Raw genomic sequence first — 26,109 nt, forward strand, 5'->3', positions numbered from 1 at the left:
GACCCGCGCTCCGAGCGCCGCCTCGCGGCGGGAAACGTCACCGCGGCTTCTCGCCGCACGCCGGGAGTTGTAGTCGGAGCCGCGGCCCCGCAGCTGCTCCAGCGCCGCGGCCGCCGCCGCTCCCCCCGGCAGCGCCGCGGGCTCCGCGCCGCGACCCCCGCGCTCCGCCTCTGCGGGCCGGGCCCGGAGCGCTCCCCGGCGGGAGGCGGCGCGGGCGGGCCGGTGCGCGCCTGCGCGGGAGGCGGCGCCGGGCGGTGAAGTTGGTGGGAGCGCCGGTGATAAAATGGTAGGTTGTGCGAGCCGGGGGGAGGGGAGGCTGCGAAACCGTGGAGGGGGAGCCTCGGACAGCCCCCAGGCACCCCCCGGGCTGGCGAGCCCCGCGCCCCCGCTCCTCCCGCCGCGTCCCGCCGCCCTGCCCGGGGAGGCGCCAGGCGGGGGGACAGCGGCGCGGGGACACGGGGACGCGCACCCCCCGTGCGGAGCCGCTCTCCCGCCGCCTCCTCCGCCGGGCCGGGAGCGGGAAGGTCACCGGGGGCGGCGGGGGAAGGGAGGGGGCCGGTCCCCGCGGCGGGTATTTCGAGCGCAGGCAGCCGGCGCAGCGCGTACCTTTCCCTTTTTTGGGATTGGGGCTGGCGGGGCAGGTCACGGGAGCTGCGAGTCCCCGCTCCCCCCCGGCCCCTTCCCCACCGCGGGACGCGGCAGGTGCAGCCTGAGGCGGTGGGAAAGGTGCGGTACAAATTCTCGGGTGGCGAGGTCGGCCGGGGCTGTTTTGGGAAGGAAGGGCTCTCCCGGTGCCTCTGCAGCAGCTTCCCTGGGGTGCGCGGTGCGGTGTCGGTAGCGCTGGGAGAGCGCTCGGGAAGGGGACTGAGCTGTGCCTGGGTGCGAGGTGCGCGTCCTTGCTCGGTGCCATCAGCCCGGGACCGGAGGGACGGGGGGACAGGCGGTGCAGAGCCGCCCCGGCCCCGGGAGGTGCCGGTGCCGCTCCCGCTGCAGGCACCGGCCGTGCTACGTGGCAGGGCAGAGGGCTGGAGAGTCCTGAGTGTCCTTACCGCTTGGAACAATTCAGCGCTTCATTTCGCTAGAAAATATCCGTGAATGCTAGGGGTTAACTGGGCTTAGGACATGGGGTACGCTTCGGCGTTGTGGGCAGGGTCCTGTGTTTTGAAGTGATTATCGCTAAGTTTGTTGCCCAGAAGTTTATGTAACTGAGGAAGATGTGGATGCACTCCCTCAGATAAACCTTCATGAAAATTTCCAGGCAGGCTTTGGAACTTGCAGCCAAATGATTAGTGGTTATTTACTTACCAAACTATGTAGTAGTTATATTTTGCACGTTTTTCCTCCCACTGTACACATTTCTTATATAAAAAGAAACCCGGCATGTTTCTTCTTATATTCGATTGAAAAATCTTGTAGGAAGGACCAAACTCCTTATCTTGTTTACATGATATGTTTCTTATCTGTGGACCATATGGGTAAAAGAGATAAAATGTAAACTGAAAGATGGTTCTATGTTTACTACTCACTGGATCAGGATTCAGTTCTCTTTTAAGAGACCTGTGAATTTTCCATTATACCTGATGATTTAAACTGCAGTGGGGAATTTATACGAATTTCTCAGCTTAATTTTTGGTTCAGAACATGTGTTAAAAGTAAGTATGGCTTAACAAAATTGGACAGTACAGAATACAATAAAAACCAGCTTGATTTAAGCTATCTCCTTCTGCTTCCAACTTCATTTAAAGAATAATGTTGAAATATGGTACTAGCAAATTTTATCCTTATGAAATGTCCATTTCTAGCCCTTGGGTGTTCCAGAAGTTTAGGGATATTGTCTTAACATGGTTGCTGCCATTGAGAGAAATATCATATTAGTTCCTGTAGACCTGTAACAGGCTTTTTTGTTGTTTAATATGTTAGTAGGATAGACATATTTTTCAAAGTTTAGTTAACATTTTAGATCATATTTGCAGCAATCTTATAGTTTCATTGTAGCATTCAGCAGTGTCCAATATGTCCACTTCATCTATTTCATTTTTGCCTTATGTCTTCTGATGGCAATGTTTAATAACATAATTAAATGAGAAATGCATCTGCCTTTTTCAGCTGATGACATAAAATGATTAAACTTTGTGTTAATTGTTGCTAAGAAAATATTAAGAAAACTCCTGGGTATTTTTTCTCCATGTATGAAAGACTTATACAGAATTTGAGAATCTGTAAGTTGCACCTTTTTAATTGTTTTTTTACAACCCACTAGGCATATCTTTCAGAAGATAACCATATTGTGATATGACCAAACTTGTGTTTACTGCTGTTACAGAACAGAAAAAATGTCAGCATATGTGAGCAATAAAGCAGAAATACAAGTTTGTTACTGACAGAATATGTGCTGCTAAAAATGTGTATATAGATGCTGTCATTTCAATTTTCAGAAGAAAATGCTGTCTATTTAACTGCAGAAGAACAAGGCTTTGTCTTCCTGTAATTCTGAAGTGAAAGTTGTCATCAGCAAGAAAACTAAAACCTTTAAAAGATAGGCATTAGTAGTAGAATGCTGAAAGAAACTTCTGGATTAGCTTCATTGGCTTTCCTGCTTCTTTTGCATCCCAAAGCATAAACTTAAATCATCCCAGAAGGACAAGGTCCGTCAGTTTATGGCATTTACCCAGGCTGGTGAAAGGACTGCTATATACTGCTTAACTCAGAATGAATGGAAACTAGAGGTGGCAACAGACAACTACTTCCAGAATCCAGACTTGTACTACAAAGAATCCATGAAAAACTCAGTGGACAAGAAGAAATTAGAGCAATTGTATAATCGATACAAAGGTAAGGTTTAGTTTTCTGGGGAGTTTTTGGTTGGTGGGCTTGGGCTTGTTGTTGTTGTGGATTTTGTTTTGGTTTTTTTTCTATCTAAATTATGTTGTGTGGGGAGTTTTTCTGCTTTTCCCTCCACCATTTTTAAGGAGTTGTAAGTAAAGCTTGCTAGCTGTTGCTTCTCAATATGTGTTTATAGTAATAAGATAAGAATGAAAAAAGGTTTTACATGCTCTTAATGATTTGTACTCAACTTCTGTAGAGATTTCTCTAGACTTTAAAAGTGGGAAATTAAACTTACAGTGAGGAAAAAGTGTTAGCTGTCAAATACAGTAGCAAAATTTATTATGCAACATGTGTGATTTTTTTTGCAAGTAGCTACTCTTAAATGTGTGTGATGGTCTTTCCATGGCAAAATAATGCATATTGTTCTTATGCTAACATTTGGGGGAACTAATTCTGTTCAGAGACAGTAATATTTCTGTACGTTAAAATCAAAAATGTTTCAGATAACATTACAGCTAGGAGTGTGGCAAAACAGATAAGAACCCAAAAACTAGAAATGTCCTTATTTAATTCCTCAGTGCTAGGGTATTACAGCAAAAGTGACATGCCTTTTCAGAGAGTCTTGGAGGGAAAACCACAGGAGCACAGATTAAAGGCAGAGGTTCTTTTTCTTATTTTCTAAGTTTCATTTTACATCAGTGTTAAAAAAAACAAAAGAAAAATAGGTATTTAAGTATAAGAATGTATGTGATCCAGGTGATGGTGCTTGCTGAACTGTGGCCATCTGACATGGGTGTGCTTTGTCCATATTGGAGCAGTGCAGGCTGGAATCATTGCTAGCTCCTGTTGAAATCCATACATCTCATGTGTGAAAATGTGAACTCTAAACCACTACTCAACTATGATTTTATGTACTTTTCTAAATGAAATTTATAGCATGCTTTATGTACACTTTATCCTTTTTTTTTTTATGTTACTGTTTCCACCATTTTTGTTCTTCTTTACATAATCTGTTCTATTTTAAGTGTAGGGATTCTTTAATACTTCATTATTGTGTGGTAATTAATTATGTAGGAACAAAGAGGCTGCAGTGCTATACCATTTCTTTGTGGAAACAAAAACCCAGAGACAAAACTCAGAGAACCGTGTTTTGATATATGCCTATGTGTATATTTATATGTATACATTTTTTTAAAAATATAGCATATACATATATCTGAATATTTTATTTGCTTCTTGAATGTTAGTATTTGAGAGTGCTAGGGCAAAAATATATATTCAAATTCATAAATACTGTTAAGAATATCTGAAATGGAAGAAGATAATCACAAAAATTATTTATAGATTTCTAGCAGTGGCAAACTGCACCATCTGGCTTTTGTGGAAGCAAATCTAGCCAGTTTGCATCAGTGTTTTAGTTAGCAGCACACCTTTGCAGTTCTGGCACTTAAACATGGAAGCTGTAAACATTAAGAATTTTTGCAAGATTTGGCAGAATTCTGTCAAAGTTTTGGTTAAGCACCTTTCCTTGATTCATATCTGGCTTAAACCTGAGTCACTGGCCCCTCAACAGCAAGGGATTCCTTTGTTCTACAAGGTCTATATTTCAGATTTGAAATCTGAAATGTCTTTTTCTGTGCTGTTTTTTCTTAGTTTTTCTACCTGTTTATCCAGCAACTCTGTCAAAACAACAATTGCATTTTCATTACTACATGCCTGGGTGATGTGAAATATGATAGGGATGAAAAGTCCTTATTGAAATCCAACAGAGTTTTTCCACTGATTTCAAGACAGTGCACATCTTGCTTTCAGTTCTTCAATTACTCCTCAAATACTCAATAAATGTTTTACATGCCTTAGAACTAGTGAATAAGTATATTTACTTGTTATTTGGGATCAAAGGTCCCTGAATTATTCCATGGGTGTAATTCTTGGTTTAACAGATGTAAGTCAGTTTGCCAGTTTTACTTCCTCTCTGGAATTTGATTTTTTCCACTGTAGTATTGGTTGATAAAGTAAAAGAGATCTTAGCTTAAGAATTAAAATAAAATTCAGGAGGTTTTTCGTAGCCAACATACATAGCCCAACTTAACATATTGAAATGACTTCCTCTCAAATGCTGGGAAAGGCAGTTGTGTGGTTTGTAAAGTCTCAGGCTTTGAAAACTAGAGGTGTGTGTTTATTTTCTTTTGTTTTCAATTGTTTGTTTTTCTTTTCTTCAATTATCTTGGTTTACCTGCAGGGGGTTGCTTTTTTGGGGGCTTTTTCAAAAGAGAATTTTGTTACAGAATTAAGGTATTGACTGGCATTCAAAAAGGTACTCTCAGGGAAATAAAATGTTTCACTTGTACTAAATTGAATTAAATAGCTTAAGAGTCTGTTATGCTAAGGCATTGTTTGAACAATGTTTTGGTGATTTCCCTGACTTAAAATTAAACCCCCAAAACATTTAAATGTGGTCTTTAATTAGATTTTGTGGATACCTGTATGTCACTATCAGGAAAAAAATCTGGGTTCTAATGTAGTAGATGTGTTTTTGTTGGACTTGATTTTGGGTTGCTTTTTTTAAAGCTTAATACAAGCTGACCAATATGAGTATGTTATACATTTTGATGTGTTTATCACCCTTTCTGTTTCTAAATGTAGGCAACATCTCCTGAGTTAATTAAAATCTTTTAGAGGATTGTGGAGGGAAACAAAATTATTTAGTTGATGTTAGCAGATAAGTTCAGGAAAAGTTGCAAACCATTTTCTCTAGAAGTTTATAGAATATTTGATCTGTTTACTGAATCTCTTTTAAAAATATCTAGACTTCAAGTGAAAACATTTGTGAAGATTATGAAAAAATGAATGCTTGTATTATGCAGCACATCAGAGCTGTCAGATGGTTATTAATATGTGCTGTAAATAATTATAGTTCTCCTCTTTGTATTTTGAACTTCAGACCCACAAGATGAAAATAAAATTGGCATTGATGGGATTCAGCAGTTCTGTGATGATTTGAGCCTGGACCCAGCCAGTATCAGTGTTCTGGTTGTGGCATGGAAATTCAGAGCAGCTACTCAGTGTGAATTCAGTAAAAAAGAATTTGTTGATGGCATGACAGAGTTGGGGTAAGTATCCATTTCTGCATAGTTTATAATGTAAGGCCTGAATCGTGTTTCTATTCAAAACATTTTCAGTTAAATTGTGTGAAGCTTTCAAAAGCTGTTGAGGTCAAGCTTAACAGGTGCAAAATGCCTGTAGTGTCCCATCTTCCTTGAATTGGGGCTTGACTGTAAAGCCTTAATGACCACAGTGGGGGGGGGAAGCAAAACAATTTTTACCTGTACAACAGGGGAGTCAGATTCATGTATCTTTTTATGTAGTTCATAGTAAGCATATGCATATTTGTGTCAAGGATTTGAGTTGGACCTCCTGCTGTTAAAAACTGAAAGTCACTGGAGGTGTATGAAAGGAAAAAAAAGTTGGTGTTGAAGCAGAGAAGAAATAGGAAACAGAAAAGGGCCTTCAATTCTTTACCTTGCCACCCACAAATAGACCCCTCTTTCTTTTTGCTCATTTTACCACCTATACTTTCTTATCTTTTATACTAGATACTTCATTTTTACAAAATATCTATGAGGAATTGAAATAGAAGTGAGGATATTGGTACTAGAAAAGATTGGTGCAACTGTGATGTAACTGATAAGTTTCCTTCCTGGATTATGGAGCTATTCTGCATAATAAACTTTGAACAGTGCCTCTTTCTTACCAATAAACTCAAGCATTTATCATAAAATAATATTTTGTGTATGACTTCCTTGCAAGAGTAGCAGCATTTCTAGTTTTTAGAGATATCAAATTACTCTTTTTAACAGATTGCATTAAATGGGTGGATAAGTACAGTTAATTACTTGTTCCTGTGTTTTTGTAGCTAAACAATTTCATTTGATCTTAGAATGACACCTTATCAATACATTTCTAAGACCCAACTTTTAGGAAATGTGGTGGTTGTTTCTTTAGCAGACTGTAGCAGTCTGATATTACTGACCTCGTCAATTATTGATTTCTTTTTAAACTCCCCTTTTTAGGAAATAATGATGAAATCACTTTTGATACCATCTAAATTTCACTGCTTTATTTTTTCCCATTGGTTAGCTTTGGGTAGAAATTGCAAGAATAATTATGATGTTCTAACCATGGACAGACATTAAGTGCTCATGCTATTATATTAAAGGTTGCCAGAATTTTTTGTTTTTTTCATAAAAGTGGTTTAAAAGGTTTTGCTAAATCACCTGTTCTTGGAACAACAACTGTCCTTGGGAGCCTAATATGGATGTGCCTGCTTGCCACAGCACATACTGAGAATTTGGAATGATTTTGTTGCATACTTGGAGGCACAGTGTCTGTGGTTTTTAGCAATGAGCACAAGTGAGCAGTGGAATGGAAAGAAATTCCCCGAGGCTTAGATCACACAGCATCTTCAGGATGCATATGGCAAGGTATATTTATTGACTAGATCAAGTCCCAGTGAAACTGAGCTTCTCAGTTGAAGACTGTTGGCAGAATTCTTTCTTTTCTCCACCAAGTACTGCTGGAGGCCAGAAAGGTACTTATTTTTATCTGTACCATGCAAGACAGTTAAAACTGCATTTGTGTCTTATGGATGTTGTTATAGTTACTCATCCTTTAATAGAATTGTTCTTGAATCTTTAGAATAAATATAAACATTTAACTATGCAGAGCTTTCAAATACAGTCTTAGTTGTGATAGCTGCTTCCTTTGAAACCCATTTGCTTCTAGGCATAATTCAATATATTGGTCATGTCCTGAAAACCTTGAATATTCATTTGATGCCTTGTTATGGCAGAAACACTTTCCTTTTTAAAAGTGTCTGGTCAGCTCAGGTGTTATCACTGAAAATGCTTGATGGTGTTACTCAGGGATGTGTTTTAGAATTTCAGTAATTTGATTCTGTCTTAGCTTACCTGTGCCAAGCTTTAAAATAGTTTGCCAGCCTTCAGGCTATCCTTCAGGGCTCATTTTGTTCCTTGGTTTTATTCTCAAGTGTTCTGTGATGGTGAGAGAATGCCTACAAATAATAGTTCACTTAATTGCAAAGTCCTCAAATATTAAGATGAACTGTAAAAACGTGTGAAGCCCTTCATTCAGGAGAACAGGGAATAAGCAATGTGCATCCAGATTAGAGCAAAACATCACACATTTGTGTTACAACACCTGTCTCAGGGGAAGGAATAACAGAGTTTAGTGAGGTTTGGGTCTTCTTTAGGAACAGAATAGCATCTGTTCAGAAATTCCTTAAGAGATAGAAAATAAGTTAAATCACTGAATCCTGTTTGCATTTCTGTACCTAATGGATGCCTGTGTACAATGTTCCACTTAAAATTCTTTAGTAAAGGTATAAGAGCATTTATATTTTTCAGAATGCTATCCACCAAGATAATTTGTTTTTGTCTTAAACACTGTTTTGTTTTGCTCTTAAACTAAACCATAAAAAAAGATGGGAAGAAATTTTAAATATATGCAAATAATGTAATCTCTTTTGAACAGGTGTGACACCACGGAAAAGCTAAAAGCTCTATTGCCAAGACTGGAACAAGAGCTAAAGGATCCAGCAAAGTTCAAAGATTTTTATCAATTTACTTTTAACTTTGCTAAAAATCCTGGACAAAAAGGTCTAGGTAAGTAGGAAAAAAAAAAAAAAAAAAAAAAGAGAGAAAATGTCTGCAGTCAGTGAAGTCTTCCAGATGTTTCCAGTACTACAATATTCTCATTAGCAATTGTATAGTAAATTCGTTATTGATTTCTTTCACTGACTTTTTTCCCCATCTTCTTTCATTTAATCTCTTCTTGATGTCCCCTTGGTATAATTTAATAGGGTTCTCTGCTAGTATTGACATTCTCTCTCACCTCTTGTCAGAAGAAGTTCCTGCAGTTCTTTGAGACTTGTCAAATTTTATTTTTTGTAAAATACTGAGCTGATGAGCTCTGTGTGTTAATAACTACTGAAACAAGATGTCCATATCAGCTCAGGAAGAGGGAGAAGACTGGGCAGAGGTTAGTGTTCATAAAGTGTTTAGTTTTAGCTCAGACTTTACGTAAAGTTTAGGAAAAGGGTATTATGGACTTGGTTTAAACTAGTGAGTAAAAGTAGGCATAGTTTATATAGCATTAAACTATTATTCTTCATAAAGTGTGAGATTTATTCCAATCTATTCCTTGTATTTCTGGAGTAAAACTGATACTAAATTCCATTTTTTTTCTTCAAATCAAAAATCTCTAGTTTGTGAATAGATGAAAAAAGATGAAGTCTGCTCATTCAGAATTTATATCCTCTTTCAGAAGATACTGTGTAGGAAGGAATTAATTTTTTGTATATAGAATAGCGCTGTACCATCTCTGTTCTTTGTGCTGTGTGTGAGAGCAAGTGGGGTTATTTTGGTTTGGTTTTGTTTTTTTTTTTTAGGGTTTTTGGTTTTTTTTTTTTCATTTTTAGCATAGTCACTTTAAGTCTGTCTAAGTCACTTGGGAAGTTGATAAATGTCAACCAGGTGTGTGCTTTTGGTTTTTTTTGGTTTTTTTTAATTTAAACTATGGACAACTTTTAGGACAACGTTTATATTTTTCTTCATTTTTTTTCAGCAGTTTCATTTTTCACTTCATCTGTCACTCTCATGGCTCATGGGCCACTTTTACTGACAAAAAAATGAAGAAGTCTTGTAGTAGGCTCTGTGAAGTGGGTTAGAATTCTATTCTCTTAGCTAGTCTTCATTAACAAAGCTTAGTACTTTTAAATTTCAGGAAAGGTAAGTCAGTTACAGCTGAGCTTGGAATCTGAGGTACCTAAAGAAGTATTACAAATAGCTTCCTGTTTTAATTGGGTATTCCAATGTGAAACTCATGAACTTGGGCAAAAATTTCAAAAGCTTTTCACCTAAGCCTGTATGAAGAGTGGAGGAGGGAAGGCAGCCCAACCCAGGTTTGGAACTCAATGTACTGTGTATTTGACATGAGGAGGAAGCTGACTGGTTTTCCATTGCCAATTTTTATTCAGTATTGGGGGTCCTTTCATTTGCAAGTCTGTCTTTTCTGTTGTGTAAGAAAGATGTTTTATTGACAGAAAATACCAAAGTTCCTTCTTGCACTAATAGTTAAACTATTAGCAGGAGAAAGTAAGAAGTGCAAAAAACTGAAGTAAAACTTAAACTGTGAAATGAATTGATGGGAACTGTTGCCAATTTCAGTTTTCAGGAATTTTACTAATTTCATTAATACTTACAGTCTCTTGATTTCTAGTACTTAGCTCTTGCATGGCAGTATATTGGTGGCATTTTTTCATCAAACTTTTTCTGGTTTTGCTAGGATGATTCTAGATAGTAGGGAAATATAAGCAGATGCTACTTTTCTTACTTCAGTGGAGATACACCATATTTCTTGGATCACCATAGGTTGACTAGAAAGAGTTTGGAGCAAACATATGGACTGATGTGACATTTGAGTGATTGAGGCCAGTGATAGCTTACCCAAATATAAATTAGCACTGGATAGGTTTGGAGTTGGAATCTTTACAGGGATTATCCATCATAGTGGAGAAAAGAGGTGAAGGAAAAAAAAAGTAAGTTTACAGGTAGGTGTTTGTAATAACCAGAGAAGGAAGCAGTGTGTGGTAACCAAGGAAGAAAATCCCACCAATTATTTTACTGGAGTGCCTGTATGAGCTGAGAATTCTAGTTGCTTCAGCTACATTTAATGCAGGATACAGGTTTAGGTTGTTTTTTGTTTTTATTTCACATCCTTTTCTCTGTATACATTCATGTATTTTCTCCTGGGGTGATAAACTGTCCATCTTTGCTCCCTTTCCCCAGGGTTGTTTTGTATTTGTGTCCAGTGACTGTGTGCCCTATTGTTAAGGAGATGTGGGAATTGATACCAGCCATGCACAAAGTCTGCTTCTGTCTTACTCAGTTTGGGGCCTTCACTTTGATAAAGTCCAGATAGTTAAACAGAATGAATAATTAGATTTGTTACCATCTGAGCTGGTAGAAGTCTGTGCCTAGCTCTGTCTAGGTCATCTTACAGGGATGGCCTCTCCTTCTTCCCCACATGCACATTAGATTCAGCCATTATAGGATGCTGCTTAGTTCCTGCCCAAGCTGCTTGCCCTAAAGTCTTTCTGGTGAATTGGAAGTTGGAGGAGTCTGAGAGGTCTGTCAGTTCATGTCAAGTAAAGGATAATCAAGTGAATGGTTTGAATTAATGAAGTGGAAATAATCTAGGAATTCTTTCCTAAATTTCAGTTGCAGAATATTTTAATGTGATTTTTCTAGGGTCTGAAATTCAGTGCTTTTTCTTATTAGGCTGGGAGCTTAAATCACTAAGTCTGGTAACTGTACTTATTGGTTAGGGGACTGATATGTAGACTAAAAAATATTGTTTGATTCTTGGATATACACATGACCTATAAATGCACCTATTTGAAAACTAAGCAAGTTTGACAAATGGGGAATTCATATTCTTAGCAGATTGTTAATAGAAACCTTTTATAAAAGAAGACATAATTAAACTCCTTCTGTTGGGTCCTTCAGGCTAAGTGCTAGGGCATCTTATTCTTTAGCAGAAATAACTCTGGAGACTAGAGCTTAGCAGAAACACATCTGTGATGGGCAGACTGACTTACATAATTATTTTTCATGTTTATCTTCTTATCTTAGCATATTGAAACCATAAAAAATGAGTGAAATATCTCTAAAATGTTCAAGTAGCAATGCTTTGGTTATGAGTCATATTCATTGCTCTATCATTTCAGGTTACTTTTTTTTAAGTCTGTCTTATAAATCTTTAAATCTGCCATTTTAAGAAGTGATATGCAACAGTTCATACTTTATTTATTTTTCTCTCTCCTCTGAAAAACGCCATGAATAGTGATTTATGGGTTCCTTTTTAATATGCCAGGTGTTCTTTACATTTAAAAGGTAGAGAAATACTTATATAGTGTATTCCCTTGTGCTAGACAGGATCTACCAAAACCAATTCTTGCACACACTTTTCTAACCAAATGCTCTGGTATACTACAATATATACTAAATTGCCTTTTCAGTTTCAGTAGGTTCTAAAAAGATTTGAGGTCTGATTTGTACTGGTCCTCTGGCTGAACAAGTTTGAGAGCCATTGCCTTCACAAAATAGACTCTTAAATTTTTGATAGTAGGTTTCATACATTTTTGTCCATCTTTGATTAAACCTATTGTTAGATTTTATTTTTCTTTTTCTAGCATGTAACTTAATTCTGTTTCTGAATTTTTCAGTTTAATACTTTAACCAGCCAAAGTAAATATGCAGACATTTCCTTAGAGTAACAGCTTCTTACATAGTTGGTGATCATGTATGTGTCTTCCCTTAGTCTCTGGACTGAGTAAAACCAACTACCCTGATGAAATTTATCTTCTAGTTTTCATAATAGAATTTTGCCTTCCAACTCTTGTTTCCTTTGCAATCACATTGATCTAATTTTCTTGTCATGTGGTACCCAAACGAGCCAGATACCCTCTGTGTGTCTTAGATAATTTGCTTCTTGTTTTGCATCCTTTTGAGTTTGCTGAAGTTTGATACTGTCTGCAGTTTGCAGTCTCTTTTACTCTTGGGTTTCTGCAGCACTGCAGTGTACCCAGTTAAGTCTGATCTTTCTGATCTGCTATTTCTGCAGTTGATTACTCCCACTAGCACTGTGACTTTGCACTTCTCTTTAATGAAATCTTCCTTACTTCCAAGTGATTTTCCAGTTTGTCCAAATAATTGTGAATTCTAATCCTATCTTCTGTCATCTTAGACAAAACCAGAAAAAAGTTTAAGTTGCAAATTTAACAGAAATTTTCTTTGTTGTATCATCTGATTTACTAAAGTATTGGGCAGTGTTAGATAGAGGACTGACCTGCTTGGATGAGTTACATTCTCCCAGTTTGGCAGGGAGTGCCTGAGGCTCTTCCAGAACTTCTTTGGCCTTTATGAAGTTTCAAATGTGATAGGAAGCAGTTTGAGATGACTTCAGCATATGGAGGTGAATATCACCCTGTCTGGCTTCACTTTGGGCAGCAGTGCTTGAAGACTGGATTTCTAAAAGTTATTTTCTGAAATAACTGTCAGTTTTCATTGAATCTTTTTGCTTGGAGCATAGCTTGGAAAAAAAATCTCCCAGTGTGTCCCAGACTTTCTGGAGTTATTATCAGCAGAACATGGTATCTTTTATCACACCAGCTGCTGTAAGATGAGGAGTGGGAAGGCACACAAGCCCTTCTTAGAAGATTTTTGGTGATAGAAGAATTTTGATACTTGACACAGCTGTCTTCATGATTTAGAGAGGATTTTGCTCCAGGAAAGTGGTCTTGGAGGGTAGGAGTGTGTGTAGTTTTGTGGTTTATTTATTTTTAGAAAAGCCTGTCTTCCCTTACTTTTTGATTTCCTCTTCTGCAGTTCCCCTCAAAACCAGTGCAAGAAATTCTACCATTATGTAATTGGAGAGAAGAATCCTCTCCAGTAAACTGAGTTACATCTGTTCTGTCATTCCCTAAAATAGACACAGAATTCAGTACACTGATACTCATTCCTAGAAATAGGACTGCTTTTTATAGGAGTCTCTTTTCCACAGTTCATGTGGTGGCAGTAGGGAAATTTTGTTTCTCTTTGTATCTGCTGGACTTCTATGGCTGTAGTCTCATCCAACTCAAGTATTTGCATTTACATTTACTAGCTCAGTATTACCAAGTAGAATGCTTCTGTCTGGACATGTGCTTTTACAGAAGTTAAAGTAGCAGCCCCCAGGGTGGTATTTTGTGTAGGGAGTGAGATGCAGGGGGCAAAAGCTCAGTGCATAAGATCTGCCATGATCTTGAAGCAGAAGAGGATATTCTGATTAATGTTACTCATCACCCAACTGTCGAGTGTCTTTCAAATAAATCTGAATAGATTTGGTCATCATCAAAGAAAAGAGATGCTTATAACTGTTAAGACTGTGACTCTCTAAGTGATGGACAGAATTAAGGAAAAAAAAACACCCAAGCTTCAACACAGCAGTGCCATCTCAGTGGCTGCATGTTGGACCTGGAATACATAATGTTTAAGTATATTAAATTGATTTGAATTTAGTCTTTATGTTTTGAAGGTGCAGTTTATCAAGTTACCTGGTTTGTCAGGAGACTATAGAAAGAATTATCATGGATTACTGTGATTCTGTCTTTAATCTGCTTTCTCATGTTCTTACTGCTGCATGTAGTACAATGAATCTTTAATTTTTGCATGATACAGATTTGGAGAAGTTTATCTTGCTTTCTACTTCCAAGGTTCAGGTTTTCTACTGCAGTCTGACTGAAAGTTTGTATCCTAGCTCTTGTTGGTAAGTGTATTAAAGAATAGAATTATAGGTCTTTTGTAGTGTTGTCTGCAGAGCGCTTCAGATTTCTAAGGTCACTTTGAAGCTCAAAATAGGGTGTTAGCTCTATCTCTTTTTTTTTTCCTTTTTTTCTTTTTTTTCTTTCATTTTTTTGAACCTGTTGCTTGCTGTGATTCTCTTACTGGGTCTCCCTTTGAGCCCCAAAACGACAGGCTCAGAAGTTTGTTACAGTTTGTTACAGACCCCAGGGAGGAGCTTAATGCATTCTTTCATGGTCTTCACCTTCCAACATGGAAACAAAAAGTCGATTTGGTCCTTCATCACTTCTTTGTGATCCCTTCATCTGCTTGCTGGCTCAAAAGGTTGTGCTTCCTTCTCTCTGCCAGTTGCCTGGGATCAAGCAAGAGATGAAAGATGAGGAGGGCATTCAGACTTGAATCAAATATTACCTCAAGACCAGAAGAATGACTATCTTTGCATCCGGTATGTGGACTTCAAGGAGGTTTCCTCTCCTGTAAGCAGATGAGTATAATGTACTCTTTTTAATTGAAGCAACATCAGCTTTGGCTTTTATTATAGCAGTATCTTAAGATTCTTTGAAGAGGTCTTTAGACATTAGGGAAGGATATTTTTTCTTTCTATTTTGTTTTCTTTTTTTTTTAACACTTGCCCTCCCCCCAACCTAGTTATCAATATATCCTCCCCTTTCAATGAAGAATTAGATAGGGAATTTGTAGGAGTAAGTGCATGGAAGAAGTTGAGTGAGGTCTATAAATGAATTTTACATTTATTTTGAAAGATGTCTGTGAATGCTGTATTTTAGGTGTTCCAGTGACCTTGGTTTGTGTATATGGATCTTGCTTTATTTTTATTCACATTTTCCATGTTGAAAATGCCAGCAGTTTAAGAGAAACTTGTTATAGTTGAGGTGCTTTGATCATTAAAAGTGTGGCATAACTGCCAGTTCTACTAATGCCTCATTGATTCTTTCACTCACATTTGGACCTTGATTGGGAAACATATATCCAGTCAACTTTAGGTCATCTGTTGTAGTTTATCTGAATTGTATGTGGAGAGATTTCTAGAGACAGAAGGATGTTTGAACTGACTACAATGAGGTTCATTAGGCTGCATCTCCAAAGTCTAACTTGCATTCCAAGGCAGTTCATCTGTTTCTGTGCTTAAGGTGACAAACAGATAAATGTGAAAGGTTCTGCATGGAATCATGCTGCTTCAGCATGGCAGATGCAGAGACAGCCAGTGTGCACAGCCAGACCCTGCTGGATTCCTGCAGTGCTGCTCTGAAATCCATGTGCTGTGCTTTACCATTCCTCCTGTCCACCACAGGCACTTAAGCCTGATGCTGTGCATTATCTGTCCCCTAACACAGGGCACTGGAAAGCTCTTTGCTTATGTCTTTGCAGGGCTGAGTGGATCCAGCTCAGCTAGATCCCAAGTTGAACTATGATCTGTAGTTGTATCACCCCACTTACTTGTTTTTTCCCCTTCTACCTGTCTTCTGTGGGGGAGCTTCCACTTGCAACTACAGGCTATTTTTCTGTAAGCTTTTGGCATTTCAGTTAAGTGTTCTTAGGTTTAATCTTTGTATATTCTTTTTATTTTGCTGATTAAGAAAGAAGAAACAAATTCTTGTGTCAGTGTTCTTAGCAATTTGGAGGCAAAGACTCTTAAAATCATTCAGAAATGAAGAAACAAGGAATGTATTAACTCAGTGAATCTTGCAAGTACTTACTTGATGCTTATTGGTCAAGCAGGTATAATAGTCCTGTTGTTGAGACAGATTGACATCATTTTCCATTGTTCTTGCCTGTGCACCAGTTTCAACACAGTGTTGAAAAGTTGTATGAGTAATTCAGGTGAATTAGTTGTGACATTCTATCCATTTCAAACATGAGTGCACGAGCAGGTCTTGTTGGCAGGGCAGACTGAGCTGGAAAGCTCTGTTAGGCAGAGGATGGCACCTGGGTGCTGCAGTCCTGGAGGGCAGCTTTGGCACAGTAGGTCTAAATGTTTCATGTTCCTCAGAAATCCTGCTCTCTAGCCAATCCCTTGCTATCTGTTGATTTCTCTTTTTGTTTTCACACTTCTTTGTTTTCTAGTGTCTAGTGACTTCATTGCCCATTGTCCAAAATCATAGTATAAGAAACTTAGTTTGATTCTTATTTTCTTTTCATGCAGCAATCTAATAATGTTTTTTTTTCTTTCTTAACAAGATCAGCATTTGATCAGATCTTAAAAGTAGACACAGGCTGTATTTCTCCTTATGCATTAATTGTGCTGTTTGTTATCACTTCAAGCTTTCTGTTCAATCAGGATAGAAGAGGCTGAGGTTTTTTTTAAAAGCAAGTTCAGAATGAGCCAGTTTTTAGTGTTTGAGGATAGATCATACTGCATGCAAAAAGCTATTTCTGATTGAGAAAAACTGGTTATTTAAGTGTCTGCATGGAATACAATTCTCACTAGATACAGACACTGAAAATATTTTTGGGTTGAAAGGAAAGCTCAAACTGTATAATGTACAGCACATGATGTAGTATTTTTATGATGTTCTTTAACCATTTAGTAATTTTATGCTTTGGATATGTACATGGATGTTAGCAAGTCTCTTTTAAACTGATCCTTGTCTAGGTGTTTTCAGAGATCCATGCATCTGTCTTTTTCTGTTTATAAAACTTATATTATTGATCTGTAATGTGGGTAGCAAAAATTTTGATATAAAAAAACCAGCATATTTTATAGCTATAGTTTGATTCTTGTTGTAATGATGCCTTTGTATCTATACAGCACTGAAAGAGGTATTCCTAAGACTGCCTGAGGAATTTTTGCTTTGCAAGAGCATCTTCCTGTGGGGATGCAGAACTCTAATAGTATAAGGGCTTTTCTCTTTTTTTAGTATCTATCAGTGCAGCACTAATTGTAGCACATCCACAGCATTACTGTTTATTGATAGTACTGTCAGCTTGCTAATGTAGAATTTGAACTCTGTAACTAGGTCTTCCCTTTAAAGCAGAAAAATCCTCTTTTTTTGTCCTCCAGTGCCAAATTTTTCAACCTAGGTAGAGAATTGTCTTCAAACAGAAGTGTAAGCATATCCCCTGAGATTGTGGCAAACCTGAAGGCCTGGTTTACTCATGTACTTTAAGACTGCATAAACTGGCACCACTACCAAAAGTGATAGTTCTATCTAGTCCTTGTGTTCAAATAACACTTGTGTTAGTTGATGGCTTTGTGGGGTTACAGTGAACCAGATGAGAAAGATTGGACTTTTTTTTTTTTTTTTTTTTTTTTCCCTTTAGCAAATTTTACCAATATAAGAACTTTCCTTCTTGTGCCTTATGGGAGAGCAGCTCCAACTTGTTCCATCCACTACAAAGCAGCATCCTGAGTGGGATATGCATTTTTCATATGTTATAGCAAATAACTTCTGTGGTTTTGTGCAGAATTCATTGACAGACACATGTACACAGTGTCCCTCTTAACCACTTATGTTAGCTGTCAGGACAGTATTTGACGTGTATTAACTGATTCTGTGATGTTTTCAATTGTGTTAAATACAATTTTGCAATAATCAAGATCACCTTAACATAATACTGACTTTGACAAAAACCAAGCAAGTGTTCTCTCTTCTTCCCCTTTTACCTCTTCTTTTGTGGCACCTTTAATCATCTTTGTTTCCCTAGCTGTACTTTCTTCCTTTTTCCAAAGAATATTTTCATCAGACGTAAAAACTTGGGAGAAATAACATCTTAATAGTTGAAAAGTGCATTTTGCTTAACGTTGTCACATGATAGGTTTGCAAGGTCTGCTTGGAGAGGTTGAGACTTCATAAAGAAGCCTGAGTGAGTGGGATAAAAGCCAGTTACTTCACAGTGAGATTTAGAAACTTAAGATTGTAAGTTTCTCGTTTTTCATTATTTTTGCTTTTAATTTGGGATAACAGGTAAGAATAATTAATCAGCATATCTAAACAGCAATTAATGCTATTAATTACTCTCTTATACATTTTTTTGTGAAAAATTAGTGTGGTAGCATAGACAGGAAGAACTGAAGGAAGTTTATTAAAGCATAATTCAAGTTCAGTACTGAAGAGCACTGATGATAGTAAGACAAACATTGGTAGCACTGTGCAGATAGGTAGAGGCATATTGCATTTCTCTATTTTAAATGCTCCACTTCATCCAAGCCCCAGCTCTGTCTCTAGGGCCAGGGACTCTAGAGCCATGGCTGTGTTAAAATCTGGAACATCTCTTCCAGATGTGAAGCTTGATTTCAGGTGACAGAGCATCCTTTGGTTTGTAGTGTGATCTGTACAATTTCAAAAACCATTCTTCCTTCTTGTAGGTACAGGTTGAGCTTCTGGTTTATGTGCTATCACAGTACTTTCTTTTAAGCTTCATGTTCTGTTTACACTTCCTTTATACTGAGAGCACAAGCTGAAATATTTCTGTGGTTCAAGAAAGGCAGTGCCTTATTTTATAGTTGCCCAGTGGTATTCATGTACTTAGTGCTGTTACCTGTGGGAGCAAGCACCAAAGCCATTAGGTATTGTGAGCTGCTGAGGATGAAAACTGGCCTGCAAGGAAATATCCTTTCTACCCTTAGATTCTGCCTTTCTGCTGAAATATGTGGCACTGCTGCATCTTCTTTGAATTGAACCCTGCTCTCAGATCACTGGTCATGATGCAGAATAAGGGCTGATTTCTTGAACTTGTGTTTTCAGTACTGGGTGTAGGTGTTTGTCTATTGAATGATGCCAGAAGAAGAGAATTATTTCTGTAAGGGGTTCTGTAGAATCACAATACCACAGACAAATGACTTTTTTTACCCCCTCATGTCCTTAAATTCCCTTCAAAGTGTGAACAAAATGTGATAAATTAAGAGGGCTTGACATCTGTGGATTTAAATGTTTCTATCAGTGTTTGCTATGTTTGTGTATGTGTGTATATATTTTTCTTTTTTGATTTGCAGGGAGATTTATCATTAAGTATCCTGTTTCTGTAGATTGAAAGTAGCTTTAATCTGGCACTGATAGATGGTTACAAAAATATTTTAGTTTTATTGACTTTGTTCAATACAAAATTTATACTGTTACTGCTTGTCTTCTACCTTTTGGGTCAGGGAGAATAGAAAGCAATTCTAGTTTTAGTGATTTTAAAAGTGTTATTTATTTGTATCATAATATAGTAGATGTAGCATTAATAGTTTAACCAGAAGGGTTGCTTATAATGCACTGCAATATTTACATGTTGCTTTATCTCTTGCAGATCTAGAAATGGCAATTGCATACTGGAATTTAGTTTTGTCAGGAAGGTTTAAATTTTTAGATCTTTGGAATAAATTTTTGTTGGTAAGTATGTATTTCATTCCTTACTGCCTATCTTATTCCACAGTAGTCTGGCTTTTGTGGGCTGTGTGCTTCCAATGAGAAAAAATGCTGGATATCTTTTATACTTCCTTCAAACTCTTTCCTTCGTGAAAACTGATATGAAATAGTCTCAAATCAAGCCAAATTAAATCTTCTCTTTATGATTTTCTAATTTAGAAGAATGCAAAAAGATGCAGCATATTGATAAAATCTTCTGCTTGCCTAATCCTTTATCCTCCTACTTAGGAAAGTTCCTTCATGAAGGGAAGCCATGATAGTAGATGGAACTGGTGCTGCTGATTCTCAAGACAGCTGTGATTACTGTCAACCACATATTTTACCATGCTCTGCCTTTTGTAGTACTAATACATTAACTCAGTCTTTTAAAATCAGTCATACCAGAATTTAACATTAAGAGACTTCCCATTTTCAACAAAATTTCTTGCATGAGTAATTACATTGATTTAATTTTTTAGCTAATAGTTGTGAACTGATCTTGACAGTTTCCTTATTACTAGTGTAATTCAGTGGGCAGTGGAGTAAAAATGCATAAATTAAACTTTAGAAATTCAAAAATATTCTTGTAAAAGACACGATTCACTCATCCATGTTTCTACATTTGCATGCCTATATAATTATGAAAAATGAAGTTACATAATATATAATTTATCTTGATTTTCTTCTTCATTTTATCTTTTTATCTGTAATTTAGGAGAAATAAAGTCTTTCTGCATTTTTGTCCCCCAGTGCTTAATAGGGAAGGTGTGCACTTAAAATATTTTTCTGTAGTTTTTTCCTAAATTTTTTGGCAGTATATTTATTTGAATCACTGAATAATGTACTAGTTTAATCAAGAGGGCTTCTGAAAGCATTTCATGTTTTAACTGCCTTAATATTCTTTAAGATATCCAAATTCAGATCTATAGATGTAACTGAAGGGAAATCTGCAAGTTACATCCTGGTATTAAAATGTGTTACTTTGGAAGAAATATTTAACCTGAATGTTTAGTTGAGAAGAAATACTTGCAATATTTCAGCCTAAGAAAGAAGCAAGTTGAAACTCTTCCAGATGGGTTTTTTTTTGCTTATTGTTTTTTAAGATGCAGAAGGTGAAGAAATGTTTGTAATAGGTGTATTTCTGTATATGTCAATATAGAATACCACTGTGGAATTTGAAAGTAGTTCGGACTGAACTGTACTGTTATTCCTCTGTACAGGAACATCATAAAAGATCAATTCCAAAAGATACTTGGAATCTTTTGTTAGATTTTGGAAATATGATTGCAGATGATATGTCCAACTACGATGAAGAAGGTAAGCAGTACCTGAATATCTCCAAAAATTGGTACAGCAGAATTTAAATACTGCTATAAATCAGCATGAGAGCATGCTGTTACCTTGTGTCCTAATTTTCTTACTCTTAAAATTTCAGCTGCCAATACAGTGTCATTGCCAAAATAGTAGTGATAAGAAGGGTAACTGGTTTGTTGTAATTTGAAATCAGAAGCAAAGATACAGTCACACCACAATAGAGCCCATTATTTGAATTTGTTAAGCTACAGACCTCTGAGTGAAACAAAGTTTTGTTCAAAATTTTTGCTACCCTAAATGCAGTTCACTCTGTTACTAATTCTGTTTTGCAATGTGTACAGAAATAAGTCCTAAGATATGAATGGCTATAATAAGAATGCTGTGGTTTTGCTATCAACTAATGTTTATATTTGTAGTGTGGGGTTATATGTTTTAAATACATTTTGGCTGACTTAAGAGCTTTTGCTGCAAGAAGAGATTAGAATGTGAAATTTATTAGTTAGGTTTTTTTTTTTTTTTCAAGTAATTTATCATACTGTGCCTGTTAAAGCTAGACTAGCCAGAAGTGTCAACATGAGCTTCCAAGCCATTGTATTTATAGACTACACCAGTTTATTGCTGATAGTGGTAGGCTAATTTCTCAATTGCTTGATTCCTCTGTAGGAGCGTGGCCTGTTCTAATAGATGATTTTGTGGAATATGCACGACCAGTAGTCACAGGAGGAAAACATAAAACTTCCTAACCCCAGACTTGTCAATATGGACTAAATGAACTGCACTGGGTAATGAAGATTTGTTAGCTGATAACTGCACATTGGTGCTGGTTTCAGTGGGCGTGATGACGTTCTGCAGACAAAACTGAAATTCTTCCTTTCTGCCTAAAGGAAATGATGACTGACGTGTGGACACTTCAAGAGCAAACTCAGAAGATCCAAGCTGTTTGTAGGCTATTGGCTTCAATTATTGTACTGGTTGTATCATATAGGATGTAGATTTTGCATGATTTTATACTTTGGAGAAGTTTAACTAGAGGCCATTTTATTAAAGTTTTGACAGCACAGCATGCCATTCAGTTCATAATCCAAAGTGAACACCAGCAGTTACATAAATAAAAAATGTATTATATTGTACTTATATTAAAAGCAGTATTTGTGTTATATAAATTAAATCCATAAATAAAACTTATGCAGTATGTTGTATTTTTATACAAGTTAGTTCTGTGAATCTGTGTTAATACAGAATTGTAAAAAAAAAAAAAAAAAAAAGCTTTTTTTTGTTTTTAACTTACTGCCAAAATTTTAAATTTGTATTTTCACATCCTAGATGTATACAGTGATTACATCCAGCCTTTTGCTTTCTCCCACTGAATTTTACTTCCTCATTTTTCTTTTTGAAGTGCTTGGATATGTAACAATAGCATTGCTGAGGACAGGCTGCTGCTCTGTGCTGTGTTGCAACTCCAGCTATTTTTAGTAACCATTTTAAAGTTGACATTAAACAACCAAAGATGCTTTTATAATTCATGTTTAATTATCATAATTCAGTTAGTCTCCAATTATGTGTTTTATTTATTTTTAATAGGGAAGTGGTGGAATATGGATTTTATTTGTAGCTTGAAACATACCATAAATTCTAGCTAAATGCAAGATAGTTGTAAATTTATTTCCTGGCACTTCCAATGGTAAACAGATGTGAATAAGCCCAAAGACTTAACTAGTTTGCTTCTAGTGGAGAAATAATTAGGGGTAAGGAGACTTTATATTAATGATTCTAAGTCTTCCTGCCTGTGAAGGTATTGTGCATTCAGTTGTATTTTTTAAGGGGAGACAAAGGCAAATTAATGCAGTGATCTCAAGGCTGGTGAAATAGGACTAATTTTCACCAAATCTGAATTTGTTCAGTCACTTGTTTTCTCCCCTTTTTCTGGCCACTGATTATGAAGTGCACAGAGGTGTCAGTGTTCTGTTTCTCATCAGTGTCTTCTGCTGTCAAAAGCACAAAAAAGTTTTACCAGAAACTATTCAGCACGTCTTTGCAGAGGGCTCTTGCAAATGCTACCTCATCAAAATGAGCTTGTCATAGCCACTGTAAAAGTTTGTTAAAATGAAGAGTTACTAAAGAGTATGTACAGTCATGATAAATATATTTTCTGTATTTAAGGCTGAATAGATGCAAGAATTTTGGAGAAAATAGTGCATTAAGTTATATAAATTATATCTTTTTAGATTGCTGAAGTGTTGCATGACAGACTATTTTATTTTGTAGTTGCCAGGGTATAAAAGCTTACAGTATTCTCTTAAACTCTAATATTTAGAGTTTCATACAAGCAGTCAGCTTTCATTATGTCAATACAACCTGCAAGGACACGTGTCCATGCTGTATACAGAGACTGACTTCATTCTTCCACCTGACAGAATTTCAGTTGTGCATGATGTTTAAAAAGCAGGACGAGGGAAAATTTGAACAAATTCGTGATTTTTCCTCTTAGTAAGAGCCTAGCAAGCAAGTTACAAATGCCCTGTGATTTGTTGTGAATATTTGTCTTCGTTGTGATGTCAGCCCTGGCCAAGCAGCCGCCAGGTGTCAGCGTCTGAGCCTGGCACTCGTGCAGTTACCCACTGAGCTTTTGCCAAGTTCCTGCTTTCTGACTGCATCTTCTTACAAGGGCATTTGTGTACATAACTCCAGGTACTCTACAGAAGTCAGCAGAGAGCTACAAGTAGTTATGCTCTTTTTACTGTGTTTGATTTACGCCTCTTCCTCAAAACAAGCCATTTCTATATCTGTCCTGCAGGCTTGGCAGAATGTGTAATATCTTACAGCATCAAGTGCATTTACCTAGCCAGAAGCAGTGGAATGCTTGTTACTCACACAGTTGCCACTTAAAATATATAGGTAAAATATAACTGACCAGAAGTAGCTCAGTCTATTGATACGTGATGTAGCTGAACTTTCATAGCACTTGTGAAACATTTGCTCATGATGAGAGCTCCATCAAATCGTTCTGATGAACCTTCTACCTTTTAAAATAAATAGAGCATAAAAAATGCATGTGGGGTGAGGTTTTTTTTTCCTTGTTAATCGGAGCAAGAAGGAAGGTGCTTAACCCAGGTTTCAGTGTGTGTGTGGATATGTATACACACACATACATTTACTTTTAAACCTCATTCCTGGGGCAATCCTTCATGGGTGACAGCTTCCAGCAGAGCAAGACTGGGCAAAATACTCCAAAGATGGTAGTTGATCTTGTCAGCCAGCTTTTGATACTTGCTCGGCTTTTCTTTTTTCTTCTGTTCTTCCTGATCCTCTACCCATTTTAAACCACATGTGATTTTTACATTCCCATACATAATAGCATGAAGTAACACCTTTACACTTGAACAGTCATAAAAAATGCAAATAAACTGCTTTCACCTTAAAAGTTTCTTACATATTTTAATTATTTGCTGCTGTCCACAGTTCCACTTTACAGGGTACTCTGACTTCCATTTTAAGCAAGCTGATACAGTGGTAACACCTAGGCTGGTCAATTTATAATCCTAAATGGTACAGATGTCTTCAAGTTGTTCAGTGCGTACAGTATTACTTCACAGATATGCTGTATGTATTTTTAAACTTGGTGCCAAGTTGTTTGGTTTGAAACTGAGCCATAGGATTTGTACTTGCCAATTCTAAATTTAAATGTAATTTATCATGTGTGTCATGCCAAGGAGAGCAAACCTGCAGGCATCTGCTCATTCAATGCACCTGGGAGATTTGATGCTGAGTAAGCTGTACGTGTGTGTATTTTTTTTGGCAATGGAAAAAGGAATAAATGGACTGTCAAAGGATTGAAGTCAGTCATGTGAGATGTCTGTATGGTTCTCGTCAGTTTTCTGCTTTGGAAGTCTTCGTCTAGTGGGAGGTTTTTGTTGTTCTCTGGTTCATTTATTAGATGGTTGTGTTACTACTCCATCAGCCAGAAGAGGGCAAGGATGTAACTCATTAATTTTTAAATGGCGTTAATAAATGTTTGGTTTGGTCATCTGTGTCACTGATAAGCTTTTAAGAGGCTTGACATGTTTAGCTGCAGTACTGTATTCACTGCATGTTATCTGTTGGGCACCAGACTCTCCACTATTTGTGTCGTTAGTTTGCACTGGCAATGGGAGGTGTAATTGCAGAGAAGAATTGCTCAGTCGTGGCTCTGAGCTCTGTAAGAGAAGCAGCTCAGAAATCTGTGCAAAGACCTTCAGCGGTGTGCATTCACCTATTGTTAATTCTCTTCTGAAAGTTTAAGTCAAATAAATTCTCTATCTTCACCCAGCTGCCATCCTTCTCCAGTGCTTTCACCAACCACGGGCTGCTCTGGTGTTGCACAAGTCTTGTCTTCCTTTTCCTGTGACAGAGAAGCTGCAAACATTGATACTTGAACCATGGCAAGCCTTTTTTCTTTGAAGTGTCAGCACCAGTAACTTCCCTCAGCTGATGCCAGCCAGAATCTCACTCACCAGAAAGCATAACCCTTCTGAAAAAGTGCAATGTTTATACAACCATAAACCTGTTCAGTAAAACATGTTTGTTTTCTGGTCTTTTTGTTATCTGCGTGTACTGGGTAGAACTAGATGACACACCTCTAGAATTATCATTTTGTTCTAAACTCTTTACAGAGGGATCTGCACATGTAGCTTCCTCTACAACCACATGCAGAAAATACTGTGTTTCAGACAAGTGGGTGCAGTGTTCACCTCTTAATGAGAAGGACTGTGGAAATTTAGGGGCATTCACATTTCAATTGAGTACTGGGGTACTTCCTCTTGTTGGTGCATATACTTGACCAATTTCCATGGAGGTTTTTTTGTGCCTCCTTCTCCAAGCAGTGAACTACTTTATTGTTTAGCAAACCCTGTAGGTTTTATGTCATCACCTCAGCTTTCTGCCAAGCCAGTAAAGAACTCCATCCTCCATCCTGAGGTGTTAAAGGATTCTTTTTCCGTCAAGTCAGTGATATAAAGCTGTGTGGAAATAATTTATCTCCATTGTTAAAGAACTGAGTAAAACCAGTTTATTTTTTTCTTGGATCTCAGTGAATGTGTTTTAAAGGAATGATCCTGATGCTCAAGTAAAATCCTTCAAGAGTTGTAAAAATGCAGCTCTGACAGAAGGCTGGCACCCATCTGGTATCAACCATACTTTTCCAGGATATGGCTCTGTGTCCTTTG

At 37.5% G+C, this 26,109-nt stretch overlaps 2 protein-coding genes across 10 annotated transcripts in view; one reads left to right on the forward strand and one right to left on the reverse strand.

Moving 5' to 3' along the window:
• TMCO3 (transmembrane and coiled-coil domains 3) overlaps positions 1-745 on the reverse strand; it is a 33,154-nt gene extending 32,409 nt beyond the window's left edge. Inside the window, exon 1 of the mRNA XM_079322899.1 lies at positions 607-745. The gene's annotated coding sequence lies outside the window, so the exon portion shown is untranslated. The remainder of the gene's footprint in view (positions 1-606) is intronic.
• On the forward strand, positions 163-24,739 carry DCUN1D2 (defective in cullin neddylation 1 domain containing 2). Of its 9 annotated transcripts, XR_013776451.1 has the most exons (8): positions 164-286; positions 2,616-2,832; positions 5,771-5,939; positions 8,380-8,510; positions 14,127-14,214; positions 14,598-14,694; positions 19,497-19,579; positions 20,815-20,870. XR_013776451.1 is itself a non-coding variant. In XM_079322925.1 (7 exons), the coding sequence occupies exons 2-7, from the start codon at positions 2,658-2,660 to the stop codon at positions 21,649-21,651; spliced, it is 735 nt and encodes a 244-aa protein (XP_079179051.1). In that variant the 5' UTR covers positions 163-286; positions 2,436-2,657; the 3' UTR covers positions 21,652-24,739. The 9 variants fall into 9 exon arrangements, 7 of the variants coding, with proteins under 7 accessions (XP_079179051.1, XP_079179049.1, XP_079179053.1 ...); XM_079322925.1 differs by lacking the exons at positions 14,127-14,214; positions 14,598-14,694 and adding an exon at positions 21,572-24,739 and having other exon boundaries at positions 163-286; positions 2,436-2,832; positions 20,815-20,911; XR_013776452.1 differs by lacking the exon at positions 20,815-20,870 and having other exon boundaries at positions 19,497-19,583.
• The last annotated feature ends 1,370 nt before the right edge of the window (positions 24,740-26,109 follow it).

Source organism: Erithacus rubecula, assembly GCF_903797595.1.
Source record: "Erithacus rubecula genome assembly, chromosome: 1".
NCBI classification, from domain to species: Eukaryota; Metazoa; Chordata; class Aves; order Passeriformes; family Muscicapidae; genus Erithacus; species Erithacus rubecula.